Source organism: Camelina sativa, chromosome 18, assembly GCF_000633955.1.
Source record: "Camelina sativa cultivar DH55 chromosome 18, Cs, whole genome shotgun sequence".
Classification (NCBI taxonomy): domain Eukaryota; kingdom Viridiplantae; phylum Streptophyta; class Magnoliopsida; order Brassicales; family Brassicaceae; genus Camelina; species Camelina sativa.
Window position 1 is genome coordinate 5,850,027 of NC_025702.1, and position 26,919 is coordinate 5,876,945.

At 36.2% G+C, this 26,919-nt stretch overlaps 4 protein-coding genes across 4 annotated transcripts; 3 read left to right on the forward strand and 1 right to left on the reverse strand.

The window, feature by feature from the left end:
• On the forward strand, nt 2,394-5,368 carry LOC104760653 (probable inactive receptor kinase At5g67200). Its single transcript, XM_010483611.2, has 2 exons — nt 2,394-4,053; nt 4,615-5,368. Exons 1-2 carry the CDS (start codon nt 2,652-2,654, stop codon nt 5,235-5,237), a joined length of 2,025 nt encoding a protein of 674 aa, XP_010481913.1. The 5' UTR covers nt 2,394-2,651; the 3' UTR covers nt 5,238-5,368.
• LOC104763170 lies at nt 11,574-13,018 on the forward strand. Its single transcript, XM_010486576.1, has 2 exons — nt 11,574-11,757; nt 11,985-13,018. The coding sequence occupies exons 1-2, from the start codon at nt 11,574-11,576 to the stop codon at nt 13,016-13,018; spliced, it is 1,218 nt and encodes a 405-aa protein (XP_010484878.1).
• On the reverse strand, nt 19,297-20,392 carry LOC104760654 (60S ribosomal protein L14-2). Its single transcript, XM_010483613.2, has 5 exons — nt 20,284-20,392; nt 20,080-20,181; nt 19,807-19,936; nt 19,615-19,727; nt 19,297-19,529 (listed from the first exon to the last, which is right to left on the reverse strand). Exons 1-5 carry the CDS (start codon nt 20,284-20,286, stop codon nt 19,473-19,475), a joined length of 405 nt encoding a protein of 134 aa, XP_010481915.1. The 5' UTR covers nt 20,287-20,392; the 3' UTR covers nt 19,297-19,472.
• Nucleotides 21,895-24,743, forward strand: LOC104760655 (26S protease regulatory subunit 10B homolog A). Its single transcript, XM_010483614.2, has 10 exons — nt 21,895-22,132; nt 22,413-22,532; nt 22,667-22,803; nt 22,900-23,061; nt 23,209-23,295; nt 23,380-23,466; nt 23,560-23,697; nt 23,931-24,122; nt 24,218-24,316; nt 24,405-24,743. The coding sequence occupies exons 1-10, from the start codon at nt 22,030-22,032 to the stop codon at nt 24,477-24,479; spliced, it is 1,200 nt and encodes a 399-aa protein (XP_010481916.1). The 5' UTR covers nt 21,895-22,029; the 3' UTR covers nt 24,480-24,743.

Below are 26,919 nucleotides of genomic sequence, written 5' to 3' on the forward strand. Positions count from 1 at the left end.
GCTCCGTACGGTAGTGGCGAGGTGGAGACTTGCTTGGTGGTTTCTCGGCAATGCGTAGGCGAGATTGATGGTCCTGCGAGATGTGATGGCGAGCTCGCACATGTGTTCGATTGGCGAGATGGTGTTCTCGCAGGTGTCTCGTTGAGATAGGATGCAGTACGCAGGATGCGATATGCAGTACATGGCGCGCAGTACGCGGGTCGTGGTGCGCAGTTTGCAGTATATGGTACGTAGTACGCGGGACGCAGGGTGCAGTGCGCAGTACGCAGGACGCAGTATGCAGTGCGCAGTGCGCGGTAAGTGGTACGCAGTACGCAGTGCGCAGTGCATGGTACGCAGTACGCAGTACATGGTACGTAGTACACGGGCCGCAGGGTGCAGTGCGCAGTACGCAGGACGCAGTAAGCAGTGTGCAGTGCGTGGTGCGCGGTATGCAGTACGCAGTACATGGTACGTAGTACGCGGGACGCAGGGTGTAGTGCACAGTACGCAGGACGCAATACGCAGTGTGCAGTGCGCGGTACGTGGTACGCAGTGCGCGGTACGCAGTATGCAGGATGCAGGACACAGTGCGCGGTACGCAGTACGCATTGCGCGGTACGCGGTACGCAGTACGCAGTTCATTTGGTTGTGCTCGTTCTATCGGGAACCTATTGCGCTTTCGGTGTCCTGTTGCTTTAGTACTGACTGGTTGCTTGGTTAGTTTTGCAAGGTTTCGCGCAATGGCATCCGGAGATGATGTCTTTGGAGATGTTCCGAAGGAGCTTGGGGACGATCAGTATCGCGCGTTTGAGAGTGGCCTTGACGAAATCGAAATTTTGGTGGAAAGGTGGCGAGGTGATACAGCGAGGAGCATACGGGAACGTCGTGGCATCGAGGCACGCATACGAAATGGCGAGATGACTTAGCTTGACATTTCTAGGTGCATACGTGGAAGTTGTGGTGTTGAGGCGTGCATACAAAACGGCTAGATTGTTTTTGTGATTGCACCTAGACATGAAGTCATGTCGTGAAGATGATCTTGAGCATATCCCGGAGTTTGTTATCGGAGACACCGACGAGACTACTCAAGAGTGATACGTCTTCTAATTATCGTTTATTCCCCCTTTTTTTTTTTTTTAGTTATTGCGAACTTGGTTGCTTTATGAGCTTGGTCATTCGTACTTTTATTGATGATTTGCACGTAAAGGTTTATTATTGCTGATTTTTGTCGCGCAAAGTTAGATTATTGCGAAATTACCCTCAAAATAGAGATGCGACGTTTTTCTTATTTACAGGGCATATTTTGCAGTGCAAGACGTCTCCTGGCTTATCCTGGATATGTTTTTCCCCGAAACGTCTTGAGTAGACAAGACGGACTTGTTGTACTGTTTTGGGTGCGGTACGCGTGACCGGCTTACCTTGTGGGTGCTGCAGGAATTACGTGTGTGCGAGTCGGGGTCTCGGCTTACTCACTCCGCTTCCTGCTAGCTCATTGCGAGTCTGGGCTCGGCTTAAAATGTCCTACCAAAGTAAGGAAGTGGATTATTTCATCACTGCACCCATGCGGAGCGCATTTAAAATCGTACACCTGTCCAGGGCGACGATGTGCAAGCTAGGTGCGGCTTTTGCTTCCGGCTTATCCCGTGAGCTCGATATTGTCGAGCGTGTGACGATTTTTTTTTTTTTTTTTTTTTTTTTTTTTTTTTTTTTTNCCAAATGTGGCAAGTATTGGTCCTTGATGCGTGCTAGTGAATGTGCGGTGTTTGCCGGCGGCGCTGTCTGGTGAGGTTGAGCTCTAATTACCCAAAAAGTGGATTCTTTTCTGTGACAACGATCTCTGGTATTTATAGTGGGCCATTGTCCTAGGGCTTCTTCTGTCCCTTCGTAAAATGACAATTTTACCCCTGCGGCGGGCCAAATCCAAGACCTCAGGCCCAAAACTTCGTAGAATCTCCTGTTTGGGCTTCTATAAATGTTGGGGGCAAAGCCCATATCCAACAGTCCGTACCCATGTTTAAGATTATCCAAACCATGTTTTTGTTTTTGCCGACGTCCAAACCATGTTTAATAATACTCAAACAAACTTGATCATTGAATCTTCAATTCAAGGCAAAAACATGAACAAACAAAACAAAAGAGAAACAAAATGACTTACTTACTTTACTTACTAGTACAAAAATAATAGATTTGGCTTTTTCTCACTTTAACTAGCTTCAAGTGTCAACAACCATACAACCTGTACTAATAATTGTTGCCTAAATCTATCTGAAAGACTGAAACATAATAATACTATTGTTTCTTTCGCTACCGTAGTTAGATCCGGTTTTGAAAGAAAACAAAAGAGTTAGATCTCCCGTATTAGCTTTCTTCCTACAAAATCGGCATTAATATATTTCATCTTCTATGCTTTTTTTTACTTCGTTTCAACAGTTAATACAAGTATCATTAATACTATATATAATAATTACTCAACTTCTTTGCTTTATTCAGTCTTCACGTGACTCTGAAACTTTCCAGTCCCCGACAGCTACTCTCTTGTGTCTTACATCCTTTTGTCACGTACCTCCTGCTCTCTTCACCTCTCTCTCTCTACTACTACATTCTAAAAACTCTTTCATATGTAATAATCAGAGACATTAACATGCTTCTTTAATACATTCTTACAAGCTATGCTTCTTCGTTGTAACTTACCCATTTCTGGGTTCCTTTTCTTTTGTTTCTTCTTCACTATTGTTGCTTCGTCTTCTTCTTCCTTAAACCGCACAAAACAGGCGTTTCATCATCACCGCGACGTTACTGCTTTGTTACGTTTCAAGTCCAAAGCTGATCTGTGGAACAAGATAAACACAAGCTCTCACTTCTGTCAATGGTGGGGTGTTACGTGCTATGGAAACAGAGTGGTTCGTTTGGTCATTGAAGATCTTTATCTCGGAGGTCAACTCGTTCCTGACTCAGTCAATAGACTCGACCAGCTCCGTGTTCTCAGTCTTAAAAATACTTCCTTAACCGGACCTATACCGGATCTTTCCGGTTTAGTTAATCTCAAATCGTTATTTCTCGATCACAACTCTTTCTCCGGTTCGTTTCCCCTCTCGGTTCTCGCACTTCACCGGTTAAGAACTCTCGATTTCTCCTCCAACAACCTCACCGGTCTAATTCCACCCGGTTTAGCTCTTTCCGGCCGGTTGAACTACCTCCGTCTCGATTCGAATCGCTTCAACGGTCCCATCCCTGCTCTAAACCAATCCTCACTTCATACATTCAACGTTTCGGTTAACAACTTAACCGGTGCTGTACCAGTAACCGCCGTGTTGTTACGGTTCGGTATTTCTTCATTTCTCAAAAACCCTAATCTCTGCGGCGAGATCGTTCACAAAGAATGCAATCCAAGACCCAAGTTCTTCACTCCGGTTACGACGCCACCGCCGCCACCACCGGCTAAAATGCTCGGTCAAATCGCGCAAATCGGAGGAGTGGGACTATCCCGGCCAAATCACGGCAAACATTCACGATTCGTGGTGATCCTAGCGTTTATATCCGGCGCATTTATACTCTTCATATCCATCGCGTGCCTAATCGGCGCGGTGAAGAGACGACGGAGAGACAAAAACGAGAAGTCAAAAACAGGAAAAGAATCAACGGCGGTCGTCACATTCGACGCGGCAGAGACGGCGGAAGTAGCGGCGGCGATTGAGCAAGAGAGTGAGATCGAGGAGAAAGTGAAGAAGCTACAAGCGACAAAAAGCGGGAGTTTAGTATTCTGCGCGGGTGAGGCGCACGTGTATACGATGGACCAGCTAATGACAGCATCGGCTGAGTTATTGGGTAGAAGAACAGTTGGGACCACCTACAAGGCGTTGCTTGACAGCCGTTTGATCGTGACGGTTAAGAGATTAGACGCCATTAGATTAGCGGGTGTAGGGAGAGATAAATTTGAGCGTCACATGGAATCAGTTGGTGCTTTGGGGCATCCGAATTTGGTTCCACTCAGAGCTTATTTTCAAGCTAAGGAAGAGAGGCTTTTGATTTATGACTATTTGCCAAATGGCAGTCTCTCGTCTCTTGTCCACGGTAAGCTTTCGTAAACCCTCTCACATTGGATTTTCACATTTATATCATTGAAGACATCAAGCATTTTGTTTGGTTTGCGTGATTAATGCTTGTATTATATTTACTACTTCTGAATTTACTTTGTTCAGTCAATTTTTTAACTTTACTGTACAGTTAGCTTCAGTGGCCACATTTATTGATTTTAAAAATAAATTCAAAATTTTAATTGAAAATTCAAATTTTGGTACTATTTTGTTTCAGAAAATTCAGAAGTGATTTATTAAAAAAAAAAAGTTTCAATGCAAGATATCTCTTTTTTTTTTTTAATAATTAGTGATTACTTGGAAATTTTTTTTTAAATAATATATATGAAATAGACTTGTGAGATGTGTGTTTTATAGTTTTTATTAATTTGTATGCATTATGCATGTCCATGTCTAGCAAGAGGAATGTGATAGATTTGGTATATGGAGTTAGTTAATTACAATATGAGCATTGAGGAGCTTATATTAAACGTTTTGTTTGGTTTTTAGTATATTCAAAGCTTAATTATGTTAAAAGTTGATATATGATATTGTGTAGGTACAAAATCGTCAAGAGCAACACCATTGCACTGGACATCTTGCTTGAAGATAGTAGAAGACGTGGCTCAGGGTCTATCTTACATCCACCAAGCATGGCAGCTTGTTCACGGCAATCTCAAATCCTCCAATGTCCTTCTTGGACCAGACTTCGAAGCTTGTATTGCCGATTACTGTCTCATTGCTCTTGCAACAAACCCTCCTCTAGCATCCAGTGGTGATGGTCAAGAAGACGTCGATGCAGCGGCTTATAAAGCCCCTGAAGCTCGACACAAGAGTTTAAATTACCAATCTCTTAAAGCTGATGTTTACGCATTTGGGATTCTTCTCTTGGAGCTTTTGACAGGGAAACAACCTTCGAAGATTCCGGTTTTGACGTTGGATGGGATGATGGAATGGGTTAGGAAAGTGAGAGAGGAAGGTGAGAAGAAGAGTGGGAACTGGAGAGAGGATAGGGACAAATTTGGGATGTTGACTGAAGTCGCGGTGGCTTGTAGCTTAACATCGCCGGAGCAGAGGCCTACGATGTGGCAAGTTTTGAAAATGTTGCAAGAGATTAAAGAAGCGGCTGTGATGGAAGAGTGTGAACTTGTTATGGATTCTACTAATTCTGGAAGCTCCTAATTTAAGGACAGTATTTTTATTTACTTTTTTTTTTTTTCTAAACTAAATCTCTCTTTTTATGTCTTTCACTAATCTTAAAACTATATGTAACAGTGGCGGTTTTAGATTAATGCCATGGTTCCTTATCGTTACCCCGTTTACTACTAGGTCTTGATATTTTCTTCAAATCATAAAATATCGTTAACTAAAAATTAAGCGAGTTCAGACTATATGTGTAGAGACTAGAGAGCCTAAAGCCTTTAATACAAGTTTCAATATGAGAATTTAAAGGACTTAAGGTATCGTGTAAAAGTAATTTCAATTTCAAGAAAATGTGCAAGTCTGCTACTTGGACTAGAGCTATATATATATATATATATATATAGATATATATATAGATATAGATATATATATTTATGGAGCATGGAAATGAACTGAACGTGATTATAATTATGGTAGTAACAAAATTTATAAATCATTTAGTAAGAAAGCTGAAGATGAACAAAATATGTTTATTGTGAGGGGAAGAAAAGTGCAAGACTTTATCAGAGATGGAGATATTGGTAGTTAAAGTATAAGCAACTGTGAACTGTTTGAGAATCAAAGTGATAGAAATGGTGGCAGTTTGAAAGATATGAACAGTAATATTCTTGTATTTCTTGAAAAAGTTTTATTTTTGATAAATATACTAAATATTTACCTAATTTTAGATATGGTAGGTGCATTATTTTCAATTTGTGTAAATTAAGAGGGATTATTGGTTCTATGATTTTAATGGATTTGGAAATCCAAACAAATATCATATGTTATTCAATCGTTGATTTTAAAATATTTATCAAAATTATATGTTATTTGTTCTATGATTTACAAATACTTGTTAAAATCTCATGTTATTCATTTAATGATTTGTTTTTGGATTTCAAAATCCACATTATATTTTAAATGAATTTGAAAGTGTAAATTAGATAGATTCAAATCCAAAGATAAAACATGTTATTTCAAAATTCATGTGTTTTGATTTTTAGAATTTACAATTATTGAAACAATGATTTTGGAGTTAATCAATGCACATTTTGCATCAATTTACACTTAACCTTAGGATCGGTATTAGCACCTCGTGTATATAGAATTCATCAGAAGTTAATCAATGCAAATAATTAAATAAACGAGTTGGATATACTGGAGTTTAAGTCCTCACCTCGTTAACTTGGAAATAAGTCACGTTCAAAGCGAAACTACCTCTCATCGCGGTTCTACACGAAATGTGCAAAAATTTAAAGCATCTCGTTTATATAGGTTTAGAAAATCATGAGTGTATATTTTGTTTTCTAATATATGTTTTTAATGTCAATATCATGTACAAGAAAGATCTGATAAAACAAAATTGGCAAAGTTTTTTTAGAATAAATATTTTTTTGTCAGAAACAAAGTTGTACTAACCCATAATTTTAGCTGGGAAAACAATTTCAGATGCACAAGAATGTCTAATTTTTTTGTTTTCAGTCTATTTTGAAATATACTATTTAGATCAAGAAACCATAACTCAAAGTATATACGACCGAACACATTCTAAAGATTGATTATATGTTATTATCAGTTGGATACATAATTAGCTAGGTTATAAATAGGAAAAACATATACAATTTAGAATTAAAAAAATGTTCAAACTCTCTACCAAACTCTCTCATATCCTCTATCAACAACTATGGATCTTTAGAAGGTAAACCCTTCTTTATATATGCAAATTGAAATATATGGGTCTCCAATACATGTTCATGACAATCCAGAAAAATATCATAAATTTTTTTTCTAAAAATAAAAAACAATATTTTAAGATGTCAACTATTAAATATTAGAAATTTCAATTACCAAATATTAAAAATATTAAATAAAAAATACTATATCCTAAAGTATCAAAACTGTTTTTTCTTAAATTCTAATGCGCGCGGGTACTAGCCTAGTATATTATTATACAAAATCTATATATATATATATATATATATATCAATATATGAGTTAGTATTAAAATAATTAAAAACAACTAGAAACCATGTTTTGTAAAGATTTGAAATTTCTTGACAAAAAACTATCATTTTAAAAATATATTAATATCGCATATGATGTTATCTAATAAGTAACAATTCTACCGTATGTTAAACTAATTATATTACAAAAATGTATTAATATTCTCATCAAGTATTCAAAAATTCATTCCTACTAGATTTTAACGTGCGGTACACCGCGGGCATATAAGTTTTATTATAATTTATATTTATGTGTTATTTATTTGTTAAATATTAAATGTTTTGTAACTAAAGAAATAACTAAATTTTCTGGTTGTTGTACGGATAAATATTTATATTATTTTTTTAACCCGCAATACACTTCATGACCATTTGTTTGTTATATTTATTTTGTTTTGTTTAGTGTTTGAGATTCTATTCTGATTTTTAGTTATTATAACAAAAAATAAGGGATCTATAAAAGTTTTAGTTTGATCAAATAAGTATAACAAAAATAAAAAGTTGAATTAAGAAAAAACAAAAAAGCTTAGGACTCTCTTTTTCATATAGAGGGTTTCCTTCTATTGAAAAAGCTGAAGTATACCGGGAAAATCTTCGTTTTCGCCGGATCTGATAGGATATTTTCAGTTTATTTCACTATATTTATCGAACCTTTGACGATTACGACTCAAGTATAACCTATTTCTTCAGCCTCACCACGCCGCCAGAAAATAAACCCCAGACCTGCACTCGATTTCTAGGGTTGCTTACGTGTGGAATAATCTATGGAGTACGCTTTGGACAGAGCTCTGCAAGAGATGTCGCTTGAAGATGACCAGCCAATTGTTTTACATGATCTTCCTCAGTTTAGCTCTTGCGTTCATAATGAACGTAGTATCATCGGGAAGCTTATGTGTCCAGAAAATCAAAAAATGTCTAGTATGATTCATGAAATGCCACGTATGTGGCGTGTCTATAACCGGGCAAGGGGTATTGCTCTACCTAATGATAGGTTTCAATTCATATTTGACTCAGAGTCAGATCTCTCCACGGTACTGGATACTGGTGCCTGGACTTTCAATGACTAGAGTGTCACTTTGGAAAGATGGGTGGAAAAGCCACCAGAAGATTATTTGAAGGTTCTACCAATATGGATCCGACTGAGAAACATTCGGTGAACTATAATACAACGGATACCATAAGGAGATTGCAAGGCGGATTGGTCGAGTCACGCATGTTGCTTTCGACCCCCTAAAACCTTTGAGTAAAGGATATGTCAGGGTCAAGATTTTATTTGATGTAAGTCGACCTTTAAAGAATTCTCGAGAGCTCCAACTCCCATCAGGTGAAACGGTAGCTATTGGAATTGAGTATGAAAGGATCAGGCGTCGATGCTATCAGTGCCAAAGACTCACACATGATAAGGAAAGATGTCCGTTTAATCCTGTGAACCGGCAAATTCTTGCTACGGGAGGGATTAAAGGTGCAACTCTGGTTCCGAGTCGATTAATCCCGAAGATCAGCAAAGACGACCCTCTGTTTGGCGTCTTGACGGATGCAGATGTGGGTATTGATCCAACTTCAGGTAAGCCAAAAATAGCTAAACCTGTCTTGGACGAGATGCGTCAGTATCTATCAGTTGCAGATCCTCAGCTGAAGAAGATTCATATAGAGAGAGTACGTCAGTTTGTGTGGAATTTGGAGGGAGACACTGAAGGCCAACAACGCTTTCTCCGCCTGGAGGCACCTCCAACTATCACTACAAATGTGGACAAGGGAAAAGGTTTAGTCTTCAACTTTGAAGGTGTCAGATCTGATACAATCTCCGGAGAAGCACACTCGGCTCCGGTTTTGAGATCAGAGAGTGCTTTAGACCGTTTAGCCTTTCCAAACCAATCCTCGGCTGTGTCTTATGCTACAACTTCAGCGGTAAACGTGGGATCTACGGAAGTGAGGGATAATTTCTCTACAGGTACTACCGGACCCAAGCCTTAACAACTGAAGAAACGACGTCGCCCAAACAAGTGGATACATAAGGCTCAAGCTATTCAGAATAGACCTGTGCTAACAGAGGATTCTGATGAGGTACTTTCTTCAAAAAGAAAAGCTACATATGAGGCTTTAATATCATCAAAACTGGCCAAACGTGGTGATGATACGGTGGTTCCCTATGAGGAACCCTGGTGCAAGTATAAGCTTTATGAGCTGGAATTGTCAAGGACTTGGGGGCACCTTGACAATTCCTACTTTGCGGGAGATGAGGCGTACACATTTCCCGGACTTTTTGTTCCTCCTGGAGACAAAAAAACTCCAGTTCGTACGTGGTGAATCTACAAAAGTCGTTAGATTATGAGAACTCGCACATAGTCGATCCGGTAGGCCTAAGTCGAGGCCTGGCTCTATTTTGGAAATCGACTTATGTAGTTCAAGTTCTTAGTTCGGATACAAGGATAATTGATGTGGAAGTTAAGTTAAGAGCAATCAACTTTTTCATTTCTTGTGTCTATGGGGATCCAGTTTATCAGCAGAGGCAGATAGTTTGGAATAATTTGATCTCCCTTGGTACAACAAGAGATGATCCTTGATTGGTTCTGGGGGATCTTAATGAGTTGGTTGATAATACTGAGAAGCTTGGGGGACCAGCACGGTCGGAATCGTCATTCTATCCGTTCAGGAATATGATCTCTGATTGCCGACTACGGGAGGTCACTAGTATTGGTAACAAGTTCTCGTGGGCAGGGGAACGCAATAAGATGTGGATACAGTGTTGTCTAGACAGATCTTTGGGAAATGCAGCTTGGTTTCATCTTTTCCCGCGAGTTCAAGCAGAGTTCTTAGAGAGGGTTGGCTCTGATCATCGACCTCTTTTGCTGAGGTTCGTTGGTGGTAATGATACGACTAAAGGCCGATTTATGTTCCAAAGATGATGGACGTCTAAACAGAAATTTGCTCAAATAGTGAAGGACGGATGGTCTAGGGGCGATGATCGAGGATCACAAACCGTGTTAAATCGAGTTGCTGGTTGCAGAAAAGCTCTTTCGACGTGGAAGAAATCAACTCAACAAAATTCTAAAGAGAACATTTCTTGTTTTCGTCTGCAACTAGATGCAAAAAGCACTAAGTCACAGCCGGATCTTCATCTTATGAAGAATCTACGGTGGGAACTAGCAGAAGCTTACAGAGCATACGAGTTGTTCTGGAAACAGCAAAGTAGAGAGAGGTGGATGCAAGATGGTGATCGTAACACTCGTTTCTTCCATGGAAGCGTTCAACGACGTCGAGTCCAAAACAGAATCCTGTCTCTTAGAGATCAGAATGGTGTGGAGCATTTTACAGAAGGGTCTAAAGGTGAGATAGCGGTGTCATATTTTCGTAATATGTTCTCCACTTCAAATCCTGAGGCGATATCGGATGCTCTTGATGGTATGACTCCTCGAGTTACGAAGCAGATGAACAATGAGCTGATTAAATCACCTTCTAGTGCGGAAATCAAGATTGCAACCTTTAGCATTCAAGGAGACAAGACACCAAGTGCATATGGCATGACAGGGCATTTTTATCAGGAATATTGGGATATTGTTGGCTCTCAAGTGATTGAGGAGGTTCAACAGTTTTTTGAATCTGGTTCCGTCCAGTCGGAATGGAACTTCACACAGATTTGTCTAATCCCAAAAAAGACTGCTCCAGAGAAAATGACTTACTTGAGGCCAATTAGTTTATGCTCGATGTTATACAAGATAGTCTCCAAGGTTCTTTGCAATCGACTCAAGCGTTTTCTTCCCACGATTGTCTCGGATACTCAAGGCGCATTTGTCTAAGGACGATTGATTTCAGATAATATTCTTATAGCCCATGAGATGACCCATGCCTTGCGAACCAATCCACAATGTGATGAAGACTTCATGGCGATCAAGACTGATATGTCCAAGACTGGAAGTTTCTTGAGGAATTACTGATCTGGTTGGGATTTCACATGAAATGGGTGCGATGGATCATAAGTTGTGTAACTTCAGTTACCTACTCAGTCCTTTTAAATGGTGCATCATATGGCTACATTAAACTTGAGCATGGGATTCGGCAGGGGAATCCGCTCTCGCCATTTCTATTTATCCTCTGTGCTGAGGCATTGGTTCATATCATGAACAGAGCAGAGGTGGAAGGTCGTTTCACAGGAATGAAACTATCCTCTTCTTGTCCATCGATCCAACACCTCCTATTTGTTGATGATAGCTTGTTCTTATGTCAAGCTAATCTTCGAGAATGCTCTGAATTCCTGAAATGCCTTAAACTATATGGGGATGCTTCAGGGCAAGTGATCAACTTTCAGAAGTCCGCAATTACTTTTGGAAAAAAGATGGATCCGTATATGCGTCACTTGCTTAGTCTGTTCACTGGTATAGAGCAGGAGGGTGGGACAGGCAAATATTTGGGCCTGCCAGAATGCTTTAGTGGTTCAAAACGAGACTTTATGCAGTTTATAAGTGATAGTCTAAAGTCTCGACTTAGTGGGTGGTATGAGAAAACGCTTTCCTTGAGAGGTAAGGAAGTTTTTCTTAAGTCAGTGGCTATGGCGTTTCCAGTCTATGTTATGTCATGTTTTCGCTTAACGAAGCACCAGTGCAGACAACTCACAAGTGCGATGTGTCAGTTTTGGTGGAATGCAAGTGCAGACAAACATAAGATGCATTGGGTGTCTAGGGATAAAGTTTGTCAATCGAAGGAACGTGGAGTTTTAGGCTTTCGAGACATTGGTCGCTTTAACCAGGCTTGCTAGCCAAACAAGGATGGAGACTCCTAGACTCTCCTAACTCTTTGGTGACTCGTGTTTATAAGGCTAAATATTTTGAGAATGTCCCCTTCTTTGAGGCTAGAATCGGGTACAAGCCGTCGTATGCTTGGCGGAGTATAATGTTTGGACGTGAGTTACTAGAAAAAGGTGTCATGAAGTCCATTGGAAATGGTCAGGATACTAGGGTGTGGCTCGACAAATGGGTGTTTGATGATAGGCCGAGAAGACCGTTCAACAAGGAACTAACGATTGACTTAAATCTCAATGTCTCGACTCTCATTCAGGACGATGGGGGGTGGAATCCACAAACCCTCCATGATCTGTTCCCTCCTTGTGAGATACCTAGGTTTAGGTCATTTCCTCCAGCACAACACCTACATGACCGATATGTTTGGGCTTTCACTCAAAATGGCCAATATACAGTCAAAAGTGGGAACTGGTTGTTATCTCAGGAGAGTGACATTTTGAATCCTATATCTACAGATATGATTCGCGTTAACAAGGTTAAAATTTGGGTTTTGGAGACTGCAATTGAGCCTAAAATCCGGTTGTTCCTTTGCAGAGCTTTGTCACAAGCTTTGGCGGTAGCAGAGTGTATGAGCAGCCATGGACTATCTATTAGCCCTCTCTGTCTGGTATGTCACGTTGAGGATGAGACAATCACTCATGTGTTATTTAGTTGTCCTCTGGCGCGTGGAGTCTGGTCTGCAACTGGTCTTCCCACTCCGGCACAAGGCTTCTCAAACTCGGTTGTGGACAATGTTTCTCTGATCTTAAACTTTATGAAACAAGCAGAAATTGCTGAGGGTACTAGGCAAGCAATTCCTTGGATCTTATGGGGGATTTGGAAGGCTCATAATGATGTTGTCTTCACACAACGGGATCAAGACTCTCATGTCATTGTGGCTTTGGCGATTGAGGAGGCAGAGGAGTGGTTGAAACAACAGACGCTAATATCCCAGGCTACCAATAGAGACGCTAATCGACATGTACAACACGTTCACCGCTGAATCCGACCCCCTCCTGGCAAACTTAAATGCAACATTCATGCAGCGTGGGGCAAGGAATCTTGGTATTGTGGTGGCGCTTGGATACTCAGAGATCATACTGGAGAGGTTCTGTTTCATGCAAGGGATGCATTCCTGCCGCGAAGTAACAGGATCTCCGCTGAGCTTAGCTGCCTTATGTGGTGTCTACAAAGCCTTATTACACTTCACTATACGTCTTGTGAAGTTTGGACTGACTGTCATGCGGTGGTGATGGCCTTAGAATGTCCGGATAAATGGCCAAAATATCGTTTGGATATAGACAAAATCATTAGTGTAATACGGGTGACAGGGGAGCCTACTATCAAGCTTTCTTCACCGAAATCCAATTTTTTGGCTAGGGCGATTGCATCTAGTGTCACACGAGAGGGTCGTCTTCAATCCTACCTTGCCTTAGGGGGACCTGCTTGGCTATAACATCAGATAGATCAAGAACGGTGAGGCATAGGCACAGTTTCTACTATTTTTTTGCTCTGTTTTCTTCTTTGCTCAATGGTTGGCATTGATGTTTTTGTACTTGAACTACCTCTCTTTCGTTATAATCAAATCAGAGTTAAAAAAAAATACATAATAAGTAATTTATATGCTGTGATTAAGTCATATTTTTCCTAATGATTTAATCATTTTACACAATCTTATTTAAATTAACTTGATTTTATGTCAAATATTTTAATATTAGTAGTGTTGATAAATAATTAAATGAGGATTTAACCCGTATTAACACAAATATAATAATATTTTATTAATTCCAACATGTCATCTTTATAACTCATCTACTATATAACCACATTATATAGTATTTTAAACTTTTTAGTTTTACATATTCGTAATAATTAAAAAATTTATTTAAGTTTATATATGTTAATTATAATATTTAATTAAATGTTAATCGAAGTTTTTCTTACGTTAATAATCAAATCTCACAGGTTTTGGAAAACAAAATGAGAATCAAATTGTTGTTTTCTTTGTTTGCGAATGATTCAGATATAGAATATCTTCAAAACACAATAGAATGTGTAATTAAATATATGATAGTTTCTATTTCCATATTGATTGCTGTTATATATTTAGTTGGAATGAAATGTAAAATATTTAGGAAACAAAATTTGTAGTAATGTTAGTTTTGGAAATTTTTTAAGGGTTAATGTTGTAAATAAAATAAATTAAATAACCAAAACTTCAAGGACATAACACAAAATGTATTTCAAAAATAATAATATATATTAACTCAGTTTTCAAGTTTTTAAATAACACGTACTTTTGGAAGACTCGAAAAATAATTCTTGAAATATACATACATTTTCAAGCTTTTGAAAATTTGATGAATCAGTTCTGTAATATACTCAATGAACAATATCAAAGGCACTGTCTACAAAATACACATCTATACTATTAATAGGGGAGCACACTTAGGCATAAAAAAAAAAAAAAAAACAGAATTCCATATAATGCCCCTATTATAAAGGGTGTATCCAAACAGATTTAAAAACATAGTAACCCGTTTACAAAGCATAAGATGCAGATCTTATGTTGGGTCGGATTTTGATTCGTTCGGATCTTGATTAAGACACGCGGATCAGGAATAATGACTTGTGTTGCTTTTCCATTTGCTATCACATTATCGAAACTAAAAAAACAATAATTATATTCGATTAGAATTATAAGATACCATAAAAATCGTGCTGAATATTAACGACAATATATTCGATTACCATTTTTACATTTAAACAGGAAGATAAACGTTAACATATATATACTCCCTCTGGTTTCTTTTAGTTGTCATTGTAGAGTAAAAATTTTGTTTTCCAATACTTGTCATTTTAGGTTTCCAATGCATATGTTTGGTAAAAATACCAATTTTATTCCAACTATTTTAATGTTTTGACCAATAAAAAATTAGAAAATGTATTAAATAAGTGGTATAATAGATCATTGATTTATTTTCTTAATTTGTGTGCAAAGCTCTCGAACGACAAGTAAAAAAACGGAGGGAGTATTTAGTAAGGTACCATAATAGTGAAATTCCGAATCTTGCTGAATATTAACTAATATGATATTAGCATTTAAAATGACAGTAAATAACATATCGAACTTGACACAGCTACTACAATTCAACTTATAATTCGAACTTGCATTTTTTCTCCAAGTCGTGATTAACGCGATTCGAATTTGATTTTTTTCTCCAAATCTATACTAAATGCGAATCTTTCTAACAAACAAAATCTATATATGAACCTTAAAATCTATAAAAACAGAAAATCTAATCTATTGCCTAATTCGGCGTTAACAACATTTATTGCTAAATTTGTGTTTGCTCACTTATCCTCCTTATAAATAAGTACTATTCTTATCATTCTTGATTCACAAACCAAACCACCTATTACTTCAATAAAAAAAATTCTTAAGTATCTTATCCGAAAATGTTATTTAATCATACTCTATTTAATTTCTCTTTTTTTTGTTATATGAAATTTCACGTTTTTTGTTGTGAGTGTACTAAACATTTGATGTGTTGTGCAGATAATCTTAAAAAAGACAAGTAAACCAATTGCAAGTCTATATGAATACAATATAGATGAGCTATTTTTATATTTTTGTTTTTAAATCCATGTTTTGAAGTTCTACAAGTTTTCTAATTTGTACTTCAACTATTTATGTCTTACCAAAAGACCGTCTTGCTCTAACATATTCTTGAAAGAATATTTGGTTCTCCTTAATTATACATGACTACTTTCTTCTGCCTCCACAAAACCATCATTGAGCTGTTGCAATCTAATGAGGTTTCTTACTACTCTAAAGTTCTAAGACTAAATAGTGTAAAGTGATAAAAACTGTTTATATTCTTAATTATTATTTAAAAACTCTATTTAGCAGTCTCTAAAGTCACAAGTACTAAAGATCATCTTTCATATATAAGAAAAAAAAGTTGGATGTCTTTATCCAAGAGGTGTTTCAAGTAATAAAAGTTGGGAATAAGGTAAGTCACTGTTTACTTTGGATATGATAGTTTATTTGCCCATTCATAGTCACTCTGCTCTATGGTTGTCCTAATTTCAGGTTAGTAGTGAGAATGTGAGATAGTTCGGAATACAAGACTATAAATGTTTTTTTCCCCAGCAGTTATTTAAATTTAGTCGTCTATGACTTGCAAGAGTATGTCATATATGACGCACATGCGTGGGAATTTTCTCTATCTTGCAATTTTTTTTTGTTTTAATGTAAAATATTATCATATTCTATGTTTTTGTTACTTTTGATTTTCTAGGTTGTGTTCGATACGGTAGAATATCCTTCAATTAAATGTTCTAATATAAAGCGCAAACACATATTTGTTTCTTTGATTAATGTTTCAAAAGCTCTGACCACAAAACTAACACGGATTATTGTTTGTGTGCTTCCGTCTCTTACGTATGAGACGGAAGACTTTCCTTCTCTAACCTATGAGACGGTAGGTATAAAAGTGAGGTGCGTAGAAGATGGTCGACATACAATTGAAGTGTTTTGACAAAAAAAAAATAATAATAATTGAGGTGTATAAAAGTGAAGATCTTGCATACATGCTATGCACACATACATTGTCAAATCCAGAGAGACTAATGAAAGTCTTAGCAAATAAGACTATATGTTTTTCAAATTTTCGATGTAATTTTAGGAAAACAGCAATCACATAACTTCTTACAATGATCCATGCTTGTGTGAAAAAGCCCAAACATCTGTTTCAAGAGGCAAATAACAGAAGTGAATCCATAGAAAACTTTGGTCTAATGCACTTATCCTTATGTTCATAAAATTTTCATGAGCTAAAGAACTCTCATATGTTATCTTACTATAATTACCTTTTGTTTTTCTAAGCATACTTGATTTTTTTAACATGTTTTTGTAGAAGAATATAACAGCAGACCTTGATATAATTGTTGCTTCCATCCATTTTACTGAAATCGTTTTGCAATATTTCATTTATTGCTTATCCACCGTTGAAAACTTTCAGAAATGCTTATCAATTTATTTATAATCATCAAATCTCTAAAAATGCATATGAAATTTACACTGATAAAATTTTTAAGCAAACTCACCAACCATATTATGAAAATTGCATAACTACCGTCTCATAGGTTAGAGAAAAAAGTCTAACGTCTCATACATAAGAGAAGGAAGCACATAAACAATAATAATACACACTTTTTTTTTTCAATAATACACACTTAACTTGGCCATACTGAAAGTTGGTTGGTGTTAAAAAAAAACGAACCAATGTCGACAAAGATCTAAAGAAAGAAACAAGATTGAGGGTTGCCAGGGTAAAAAACAAATCAATGTTGACGAAGACCGGAAGAATGAGTACATGTGTGTACATTGGATTAAACCCTAAACCAGACGAGACTAAACCAGTAGGATACCAATTGGAGTAAGTGGCTAAACTTTTGCATTTACAGTTTTATGTTTTTTTTTTCGATAAAACCATTTAAAATTAATAAGAAAAAAACATCATCTTTCTTTATAGAAAACATGTTTTTAAAAAAAAAATTTATCTATCATAAAAATGTTTTTCAAAAAGTTACATATAAGTAAATAGTTAAAAAATAAGAATGAAATGTAATACAATATAGATGAACCACATACAAAATAACAAAAATAAAGAAGTCAACTAATTTTGTAATATTTTATTATATCGTATGACACTATGAATTATATTGTGTTTCCTATATATGGGATTTCGGGAATTTTTAGTTCCGTCCTTTCCCGTTTTCAATCGGAAATACAAAATTTATCTTATACTTGGAACGTCCCATATTGATAATGTATTCTGTATGAGACGAGAATTTGAGAATATATATAGTACAAAATGGGATAGAACGGGAAGGAATTATGACCGTTCCTAAGTATTTGTATTTGTCTTAAATGGGTTTTAATCAGTTGTATCGGATTTATACTCAATCAAATGTATCGGTTTCATGAGTTTAATAAAAAAAATCTAACCAACTATTACTCCAGTTCAGTTTGATACCGATTCGATCGCTGGATAATTCGATTTTAATGTACAGGTAAAACCTATATTATTTTTAATATTCAAACGTTAATAAATAAAACCAAACCAAAAATCAGACTAAATACTCAATTAGGGGGAGGTATTGGTTTAGGATTTAGAAAGAATTTTAATGACTTTATGTTCTTGATGATTGTTAAAATCATAGAAAATTGAAAGTTAAAAATGAAGGATTCTAAGAGATTGTTTAGGAAGTTATTTAAAATCTTGATGATTTGTTTTTTCTAATTTTGTAAAATCTTTCTATTTGATGAAAGAGTTTTCGTGACTTTTGTTATGAAGGAAATGATATAAAATCCTAAACCAATAACATAAAATTTGAATTCATTAACAATCCAAGATTCTTTTGTTTTACTTAAATAACATAAAACTTTTAATGACTTTATAAAACTCTTAATCCAATAACACTAGATTTATCAAGATTTTAGATAACTTTTTACAAATCCACAACTAATAACACCAAATTTTTAAAGAGTTTTTAAAAGTCTTGATTGAATAATAACATATTTTACCTAACTTTTAAAGTCATTAAAATTCTTTATAAATCCTAAACCAATACCTCCCCCTAAGTTATCATTTTAAATGAGATTTAATGTCATGTTTTAATTATAAATACTATATCAAAAAAGTTATTTACAAATATAATTCAGCACGAACGTGCGGGTCCGCATCTAGTACATTACTAAATTACTAAATTTACAAGTTACACAATCTACTAAATTTGTCAAATTTACACAATCAGACACCACCGATATCTTATTCTAAAGTTTCTCGTTGTTCATGCGGTCCATTGAAATGGCTACTCAATAAGATTACATCACTTGAAACTAGAGATAGTTTTATGGTTTAGTTGTGAAGATTTCATTCCAAAGGAAAATTACAAGCTAATCTACTATTAGCCAACTACCAATAATAACATGAACAAGAGACGGTTCAAAAAAAAATTACAGTGGGACGGAAAGACGGTTAAAGTAAACATGACGGAGATACGTGGTTTGCTGGCCATTCCCCGGAAAAGACAAGAGGCGTTCCCTCATCATGAGGGACTCATGGAGGGGTAAATGGCTAAAGATAGTTAAGAGCAGATAATGAAGTGAATTTGAATAAAATTTGATTATCAGGAGCTTAAGTTAACGAGTATTGCAAAGCTCTGGCATCACAATATCAGAGTGAGTAGAATAAAACTAACCAACATAAGAGGCAATAAGAAAAACTGGTCACTTAAAAGATAAAATAACAAGAAATAAATCTTTCAAACAAGGTTTCAAAACATGGGATACTTGAGCACATAATGATGTTTGAGACTTGCAAAAAAACACTAATTACCGAATCCAAAAGTCAAAAAACAGATTTGCAGATAATATTATCTTTTGACTAGGCAGTGATCTCCTTCTTGAGTTTAGCAAGCTCTTGCCTGACAACACCAGCTTTCTGGAAATAACAAACAAACAAGCCATTAACACTTAACATAACGCAAATGATCACAAAACTATCAATGACAACTCAACACACTGACCTTGATTTTGGCCAACATAATCTTGAACCTATCGAAATCATTGAGGTTAGCCCTACGTTTCTGCACGATAAGCTTCCTACCCCATGAGCTATTCTCCCATTTGTTCTTCACATCTACAAAAGACTCTTTTAGGGTTAACAACATATTGAAACAATCAAGAAACTAAAATCCAACATTGCACAACACTCTCACCAGCCTTCTCCATTGCCTCAATCAAAGCCTTCTTCTTTGGCACTCGGTTAATGTCAATCACGATATCCGTAAGAGACAACCTCTTGAAGTTCATCTGGATCCTCTCCATATCAGGGGCATCCACTAAAGCCTAAATTAACAATAACCATAAATCACAACTCCAATTCACATTTCAACACCACTCATAGCACCTAAGTTAACCAAGTTCTGCACCTAAATCTAACAAAAGAGAAATTGCGGAATCTGAGATTGGAATAGATGAGGGGAACATACTCTGTTCTGGTCAACGACGTCGACGATGACGACGAGCTTTCCATGATCTTCACCGTAGTTCACAAGTGCGACGCGCCCTATCTCAACGTACCTCTTGAAAACCTGAAACAATCACACCACCATTCAATATATTACATTCTCATAACTTGATTGAGTAAATCTAAAGCCTATTCTCGCCCCAAAAAAATTGCTGAAGAAGCTCACCATTTTCGCCGCCGGTAGGATTGGAAGGTCGAAGCTCCGATTGTAAAAGTAGACGAGCGACAGCTGAAAGGAGAAGCGTCTAGGGTTTTAGTGTATATATACCAACTCGTTTTAGAGATTGAGAGCCCTAATTTCATTAAAACATCCAAAAGGCCCAAAGTTATAAGAACGATACACTTTAAAGGCCCAAATATTACCTACCAAAATGGCCCAAAATAAAATCTAAGTTCAACTCGAATTATGGTGTCGTTTTTATATGTTCGTTTTCTTTTTGTTGTTTGGTTTAACCAACCACACATTATTCAATAACATTTGTATATATTTTGAAAAATAAATAAATTTAGTCTTCTAACAAAAACAGAAAAATATTTAGTCAAAAGTATATATGTTAAATTTTGTTAGTATTATTTATATTTTACATGATTCATATATTTATGAATTTTATTTGATAATTTTTAAAATAACTAGATTTGTATATGATTTGTTAGATCAAGATCTGTGAAGATTTATCTTGGGAATGAATATCTTATGATTTGTGATCTCCTTGTTCATTATAAATTTCTATAAGTAAATGATAACACATGTAGCTAAATCAATTATACGAAATGATAGATCACCAATTTATAAATTGAGTCCAAAAAAAATGTAATATAAAAGAATACAAACATATGACCATCGCAAGATAATAATGTTGAACTTGGTGAAATGTATTTCTTTACTAATATTCAGTTTACTGATGCAGATACATGTATAAGTAATTGGTAGAAGTATCATTATCTCACTAAGACGTATTCTCATCAAATTTATAGTTTTTGTTGAATGAGTTTTGAGCATAAAAGGTCGAATATTAGATGGAATTCGATAAAGAATTAATTTATAGACAATATCTATGGTAATATAAAAAGTTACAAACGTATGATTTCAAGGTAGTAATGTTGAACTTGAAAAAATATTTATTTACTAGATTAGTGATATATATACATGTAATATTTAGCAAATTATTAGTGGAATATTCATTAATCTCACCAAAACAAATACATTTGAAACAATAAAAAAAGAATTAGAAGATATTGATATTGATCCTTAAAGAAATCATGAAAAGACAATGACTTGTTATCATTTATATTACTTAGCTTAATAAATATTATTATAAATAATAAGCTCGCAGGTAGGAGAGACCGACTCCGACCCAGAAATCGATTGGTTCCAAGCAGACTCTGGGCAGTTGCTGCTTGGATAAATACTATTCTTTTTTTTTTTTTGTCACTTTATTGTTTAGTTAAATAAAAATCATGATTATTTTTTAACTAAACAAATGCTTTTAAATTTTTAGTTTCGAATTTTCAATAAGTAATTAGCCAAAAAAGCTTTTCAATTTTCTTCATAGTATATAATTTATTTTGTATGTTCCAAGTCATTGTAGGATTAGGATCACATTGTTTCTTCTTCTTCCATCTAATAATATATTGAAACTAAATGTTCAAAGAGGAAAAGATATAAACCCCAAAATCAAAAAAAGATAAAATAAAAAAATAAAAAAAGTAATAAAAATCTCAGGTTAAAACGACAGCGTTTTCGATTCGGTATTTTAGTCTAATTTGTAGGGAGACTAAACCCATTGCTCAAGAAAAGTTAGAAAATTTTGTTCGGAGGAAGAGATTTGTTTGCTTCTTCGCTTTTCAGAAAAAAAAAATCTGAGATCTCTCTGTAGAAGAAGCAGAAGTAGAAGAAGGATTCAGAGAGACCATGGCCGACGTTGACGAATCTGCTAGACGCCGTACCGCGGCTGTCTCCGATTACCGGAAAAAGCTCCTCCAACATAAGGAACTCGAATCCCGTGTTCGAACAGGTTCGATTTCCACTTTGAGAATTTACCGAGATTGCTCTGTTTTCGTATCTCTACTTGCCTTTGAATTACTTGAATCTAGGGTTTTCTCTCAATTGCTTAAAGTATTCCCCTTTTCTGGTTCCGATTAGTGAAATCGATTGGTGAAAAGATCTGAAGTTTTGATTTTTTTTCGTTTCACTATCTGTTCTATGGAGTTTCCTATTATGAGCATATGAATCGAGTTTGTTATAAGTGAATGGGTTGTGAGAAGAAGACTAAGTTTTGTTGTGTGTTCGTGTAGCTAGGGAGAATTTAAGAGGAGCTAAAAAGGAGTTCAACAAAACTGAGGATGATCTCAAGTCTCTTCAAAGTGTTGGCCAGATTATTGGAGAAGTGCTTCGACCTCTGGATAGTGAAAGATGTAATTTTCTTCTTAATCCCCCTTTATGCTTCTATGAGATTGTTGCTCATTGGGTCTTCTACTTGCACTACAGTCAACTTTTCTGGTGTCTGAAGCTTAAAATCTTGCTTGTTTTTTTTTGTTTTTTGTTTTAGTGATTGTGAAAGCGAGCAGTGGTCCTCGTTATGTGGTGGGTTGCCGAAGCAAAGTTGATAAGGAAAAACTAACCTCGGGAACTCGAGTTGTTCTCGATATGACTACACTAACAATAATGCGAGCCCTTCCCCGAGAAGTAAGTTTTTTTTGGACATGTGTTTGGTTCTGTTATAGTTAGACCCTTGTAAGTGTATTCCTCTTGATAATCATGTGGTTTTTCTTTTGATTGTAGGTTGATCCTGTTGTGTATAACATGCTTCACGAAGACCCTGGCAACATTAGCTACTCTGCCGTAGGTGGGTTAGGTGATCAGATCAGAGAACTCAGGGAATCTATTGAGCTACCTCTCATGAATCCTGAACTTTTCCTCAGAGTAGGAATCAAACCTCCAAAGGTAATTATTGCGTATACCATTGATCCTTGCTTTTTTTGCTCAAAATTTTCAAGGCTGTGCTTATTTAGACTTAATCATCTTATAATAGCCAGTATGATTTAGCTGATTAATGATGTGGTTTTATAATTTTTCTTCATATCAATGCAGGGTGTCCTTCTTTATGGACCTCCAGGTACTGGAAAAACTCTACTAGCTAGGGCCATAGCGAGCAATATTGATGCCAACTTCTTGAAGGTTTAATTCTCAGCTACTTTGTTTTTGAAATTTTTACGTTATGGCATATTCTGAGGTTTGATCGAATCTGTTTCCTCTTGTTAGGTTGTATCTAGTGCAATCATAGACAAATACATTGGAGAAAGTGCTAGGCTGATTCGGGAGATGTTTAACTATGCCCGTGAACACCAGGTAAAAAATCTTGCTTATAATGGTTGTGTAAATTCTTCTTCAGATATTGTATCACATTCTTGACTTTATTATAAAATTTTTTCTGTCGGCTAGCCTTGTATCATTTTCATGGATGAAATCGATGCTATTGGTGGGCGTCGTTTTAGTGAGGGAACTAGTGCTGATCGTGAAATTCAGAGAACACTAATGGAGTTACTCAATCAGCTTGATGGGTTTGACAACCTCGGAAAGGTATTGCTCTCTGTTTGACAACTTATATCTAGTTCAAAGCTGGTGTCCATGTGCATAAGATTGCGTTGTGATGTTATAGTGCTTGTCTTGAAATTGTTGGATATCTTGATGGAATTGTGTCTCATTCTAGCTTCTGTCTCACACAATTGCTTATACACTAAAAGCCACCATCATTGCTATTCTGTTTCTGTGAGTGTGATGTGTGAATGAATGTGTTTTTGAATATGTATTAGGTGAAAATGATAATGGCCACAAACAGGCCAGATGTGCTTGATCCTGCGCTTCTCCGTCCGGGTAGGTTAGACAGAAAGATTGAGATTCCTTTGCCAAATGAGCAATCAAGAATGGATATTCTCAAGATCCATGCAGCTGGAATCGCCAAACATGGTGAAATTGATTACGAGGCTATTGTCAAACTTGCTGAGGTTAGTTTTTTTTTCTTCTTACAAATACTTGATGGGTTTGTGAGTGTTGCTTCCCTTGAGTGAGTTTCTCACTAAACGTTTAATTGGTCCAATAGGGTTTCAATGGTGCTGATCTCCGTAACATATGCACGGAAGCCGGAATGTTTGCCATCCGAGCAGAGCGGGACTATGTGATCCATGAAGATTTCATGAAGGTATGTGTAGAAATATATAATGTATTGAGTATTGGTTAAATCATTTTGTAATCTTGGTTTGATATGGAAAACGAATCAATTTTTATAGGCTGTAAGGAAGCTCAGTGAGGCCAAGAAACTCGAGTCGAGTTCGCACTATAACGCTGATTTTGGAAAAGAATGAGAGTACACACTCTTTCTTGTGCTTTGGAGATGAAGAAAGGACATTGCAATGGCAGTTTCTTATTATTATTATTGTCAATGTGAAACTTGTTTGTTTTACTTCTTGAGGAGCAAAGCTTGTTGTGGAGTGTGTGGTCTTAGTTACTGGTTTTAGTAATTTAGTGCTTCGAACAAGCATTTGCCTCTTTTGTGGCCATTATATGCTTGCGTCTTGGACTTGGTGACTAAACATCAATTTAGTCTTAAACCAAACGAGTTACAAACATCAACTGAACCAATTCTTGCAGTTAAAGATGTAATGTAAAAGAGACTAAAATCTACTAAATATCAAACCATGTACATCGACCGATCTAAAACACAAAATATCCGAGCATCTCAAAGTGTATGTTAAGAAATTACAGTGTACTGTTTTGTCCATTTTTCATATTTCTTAGAAAATTATGAAAATAGTTTCTAAGATGGATTAGAGTTTAGTTTTTTCTTGTGAAAAGCCTGAAAGTTCTACAACAAGATGCTTTTGAATGATTTTTTATATGAGATAGAAAAGGTGCTTATAAAAATGATTCTTTTTTCACCAATAAAAATTACTCCCTATGTATTTCAAATATATGCTTTAACCAAAAAATTTCTAACCAGCTATACTATCTTTGATATGGACTAAAGTTATGGATGTGGAAATGGGTGCTATGGAGCTTACACGGACTTTTTCTGTTGTTTCATTGCCACCGGGTTAGAACGTTGTTGGCTGCAAATGGGTTTATAGGATTAAGTATAATTCAGATGGCTCAATAGAGAGGTATAAAGCACGTCTTGTTACGAAAGGCTATACTCAACAGGACGGTGTAGACTATGTTGATACATTCTCACATGTTGCTAAACTTGCTAGTGTTAAGCTTGAATTAGTGTTACCGCCAAGAAGGGTTGGAGCTTAACTCAAATGAATGTTAATAATGCATTTCTGCATAGTGACTTAGAAGAAGAGATCTACATGAATTTACCTCAAGATTATACACCGACTTCTGGAGTTTTACCACCAAATCCGGTCTATACGCTTCACAAATTGATTTATGGTTTGAATCAGGTTTCACGGCAATGGATAAATGTTTATCTCAAGCGCTTCTTGATGAGGATTTTGAACAATCTCCTGCTGATAACACACTGTTTGTTAAAGAAACAAGCACCTCTCATACAACAATATTGGTTTATGTTGATGACATACTGATTGTTAGCAACAATGATGAAGCAGTTGCGAGTATCAAGGTGACTCTTGCCAAGAATTCAAGACTAAGGATCTTGGTACTGCTTGTTTCTTTTTAGGCTTGGAGATTAATAGAAATTCAGAAGACATCTCTGTTTATCAAAGGAAGTATTGCTTGGATCTACTGGATGACTTTGGTTTACTTGGTTGCAAACAAAAATCTACTCCTATGGATTACAAGAAGAGTTTGACTAAAGATTCAGGTACGTTACTCTATCATGGCAAACCTTATGGGGAAATTATTGGTTGTTTGTTGTATTTGTGTATTATGAGACCAGATATCACCTTTGTTGTGAATCATTTGAGCCAATACTTGTCATGCCCAATCGCCGTGCACTATAAAGCAGATCTATGTATATTGAAGTACCTGGAGAACAACCTTATTCAAGGATTGTTTTATTCTGAACATACTGATATTTGTTTTTAATGGCTTCTCTAATGCTGACTGGGAAACGTGCTTGGAGAGTAGACAATCTATTACTGGTATGTGCGTCTTTCTTGGTACTTCATTGATCTCATGGAAATCAAAGAAACAAGATGTTGTGAGCAGTAGTAGCACGGAAGCATGGTCGTCACCACAAGGGAGCTACTTTGGTTGAATCAAATGTTGAAAGATCTTCACATAACGGTGGACACATCTACTAAACTCTAATGTGACAATAAATCGGCAATGCATATTGCTAATAACCTGGTCTTTCATGAATGGTCGAAACACATTGCGATTGATTGTCATACAACTCGTGATCAGGTTAAGAAGGGCTTTCTCAAAGTTTTACATGTCTCCACAGAGAACCAGCTGGCTGACATTCTTACAAAACCGTTTCAGCCAACACCATTTTACTCCATACTCAACAGGTTATCAGTTTTAAGCCTCTTGGAAGCTTCAGCTTGAGAAGGGTATATTAACATAATATAATGTTGTATAGTGGATGTTAATTTAAGCTTCCTTTTACTTAATTCTACACTTGTATATAAGCTATTGTAAACACTCTTTACAGTTTAATGAGAAATCACTTTTACAATCTTAAAGTGTTAATATGGTATCTAAAAGCACACATATTATGAAGTATCTAATTTCACTTCCTTCTTTCTAAAAAACCTAATTTCTCTCCCAAGCAGCCGCCGCCGAGTAAAAACAATTTATTCCGTTTGGCCCTCTCCGGGTGCCGAGCTCCATGCCGGA

Coding starts and splice junctions, on each gene's coding strand:
- LOC104760653 (XM_010483611.2), top strand. CDS start 2,652: ATGCTTCTTCGTTGTAACTTACCCATTTCTGGGTTCCTTTTCTTTTGT. Junction 4,054..4,614: donor TCTCTCGTCTCTTGTCCACG/GTAAGCTTTCGT, acceptor GATATTGTGTAG/GTACAAAATCGTCAAGAGCA.
- LOC104763170 (XM_010486576.1), top strand. CDS start 11,574: ATGGATCCGTATATGCGTCACTTGCTTAGTCTGTTCACTGGTATAGAG. Junction 11,758..11,984: donor GAAAACGCTTTCCTTGAGAG/GTAAGGAAGTTT, acceptor CGCTTTAACCAG/GCTTGCTAGCCAAACAAGGA.
- LOC104760654 (XM_010483613.2), bottom strand. Junction 19,728..19,806: donor TGAGGCAATGGAGAAGGCTG/GTGAGAGTGTTG, acceptor AGTCTTTTGTAG/ATGTGAAGAACAAATGGGAG. Junction 19,530..19,614: donor TTATGTTGGCCAAAATCAAG/GTCAGTGTGTTG, acceptor TGTTATTTCCAG/AAAGCTGGTGTTGTCAGGCA.
- LOC104760655 (XM_010483614.2), top strand. CDS start 22,030: ATGGCCGACGTTGACGAATCTGCTAGACGCCGTACCGCGGCTGTCTCC. Junction 22,133..22,412: donor CGAATCCCGTGTTCGAACAG/GTTCGATTTCCA, acceptor GTGTTCGTGTAG/CTAGGGAGAATTTAAGAGGA. Junction 23,467..23,559: donor ACTATGCCCGTGAACACCAG/GTAAAAAATCTT, acceptor TCTGTCGGCTAG/CCTTGTATCATTTTCATGGA.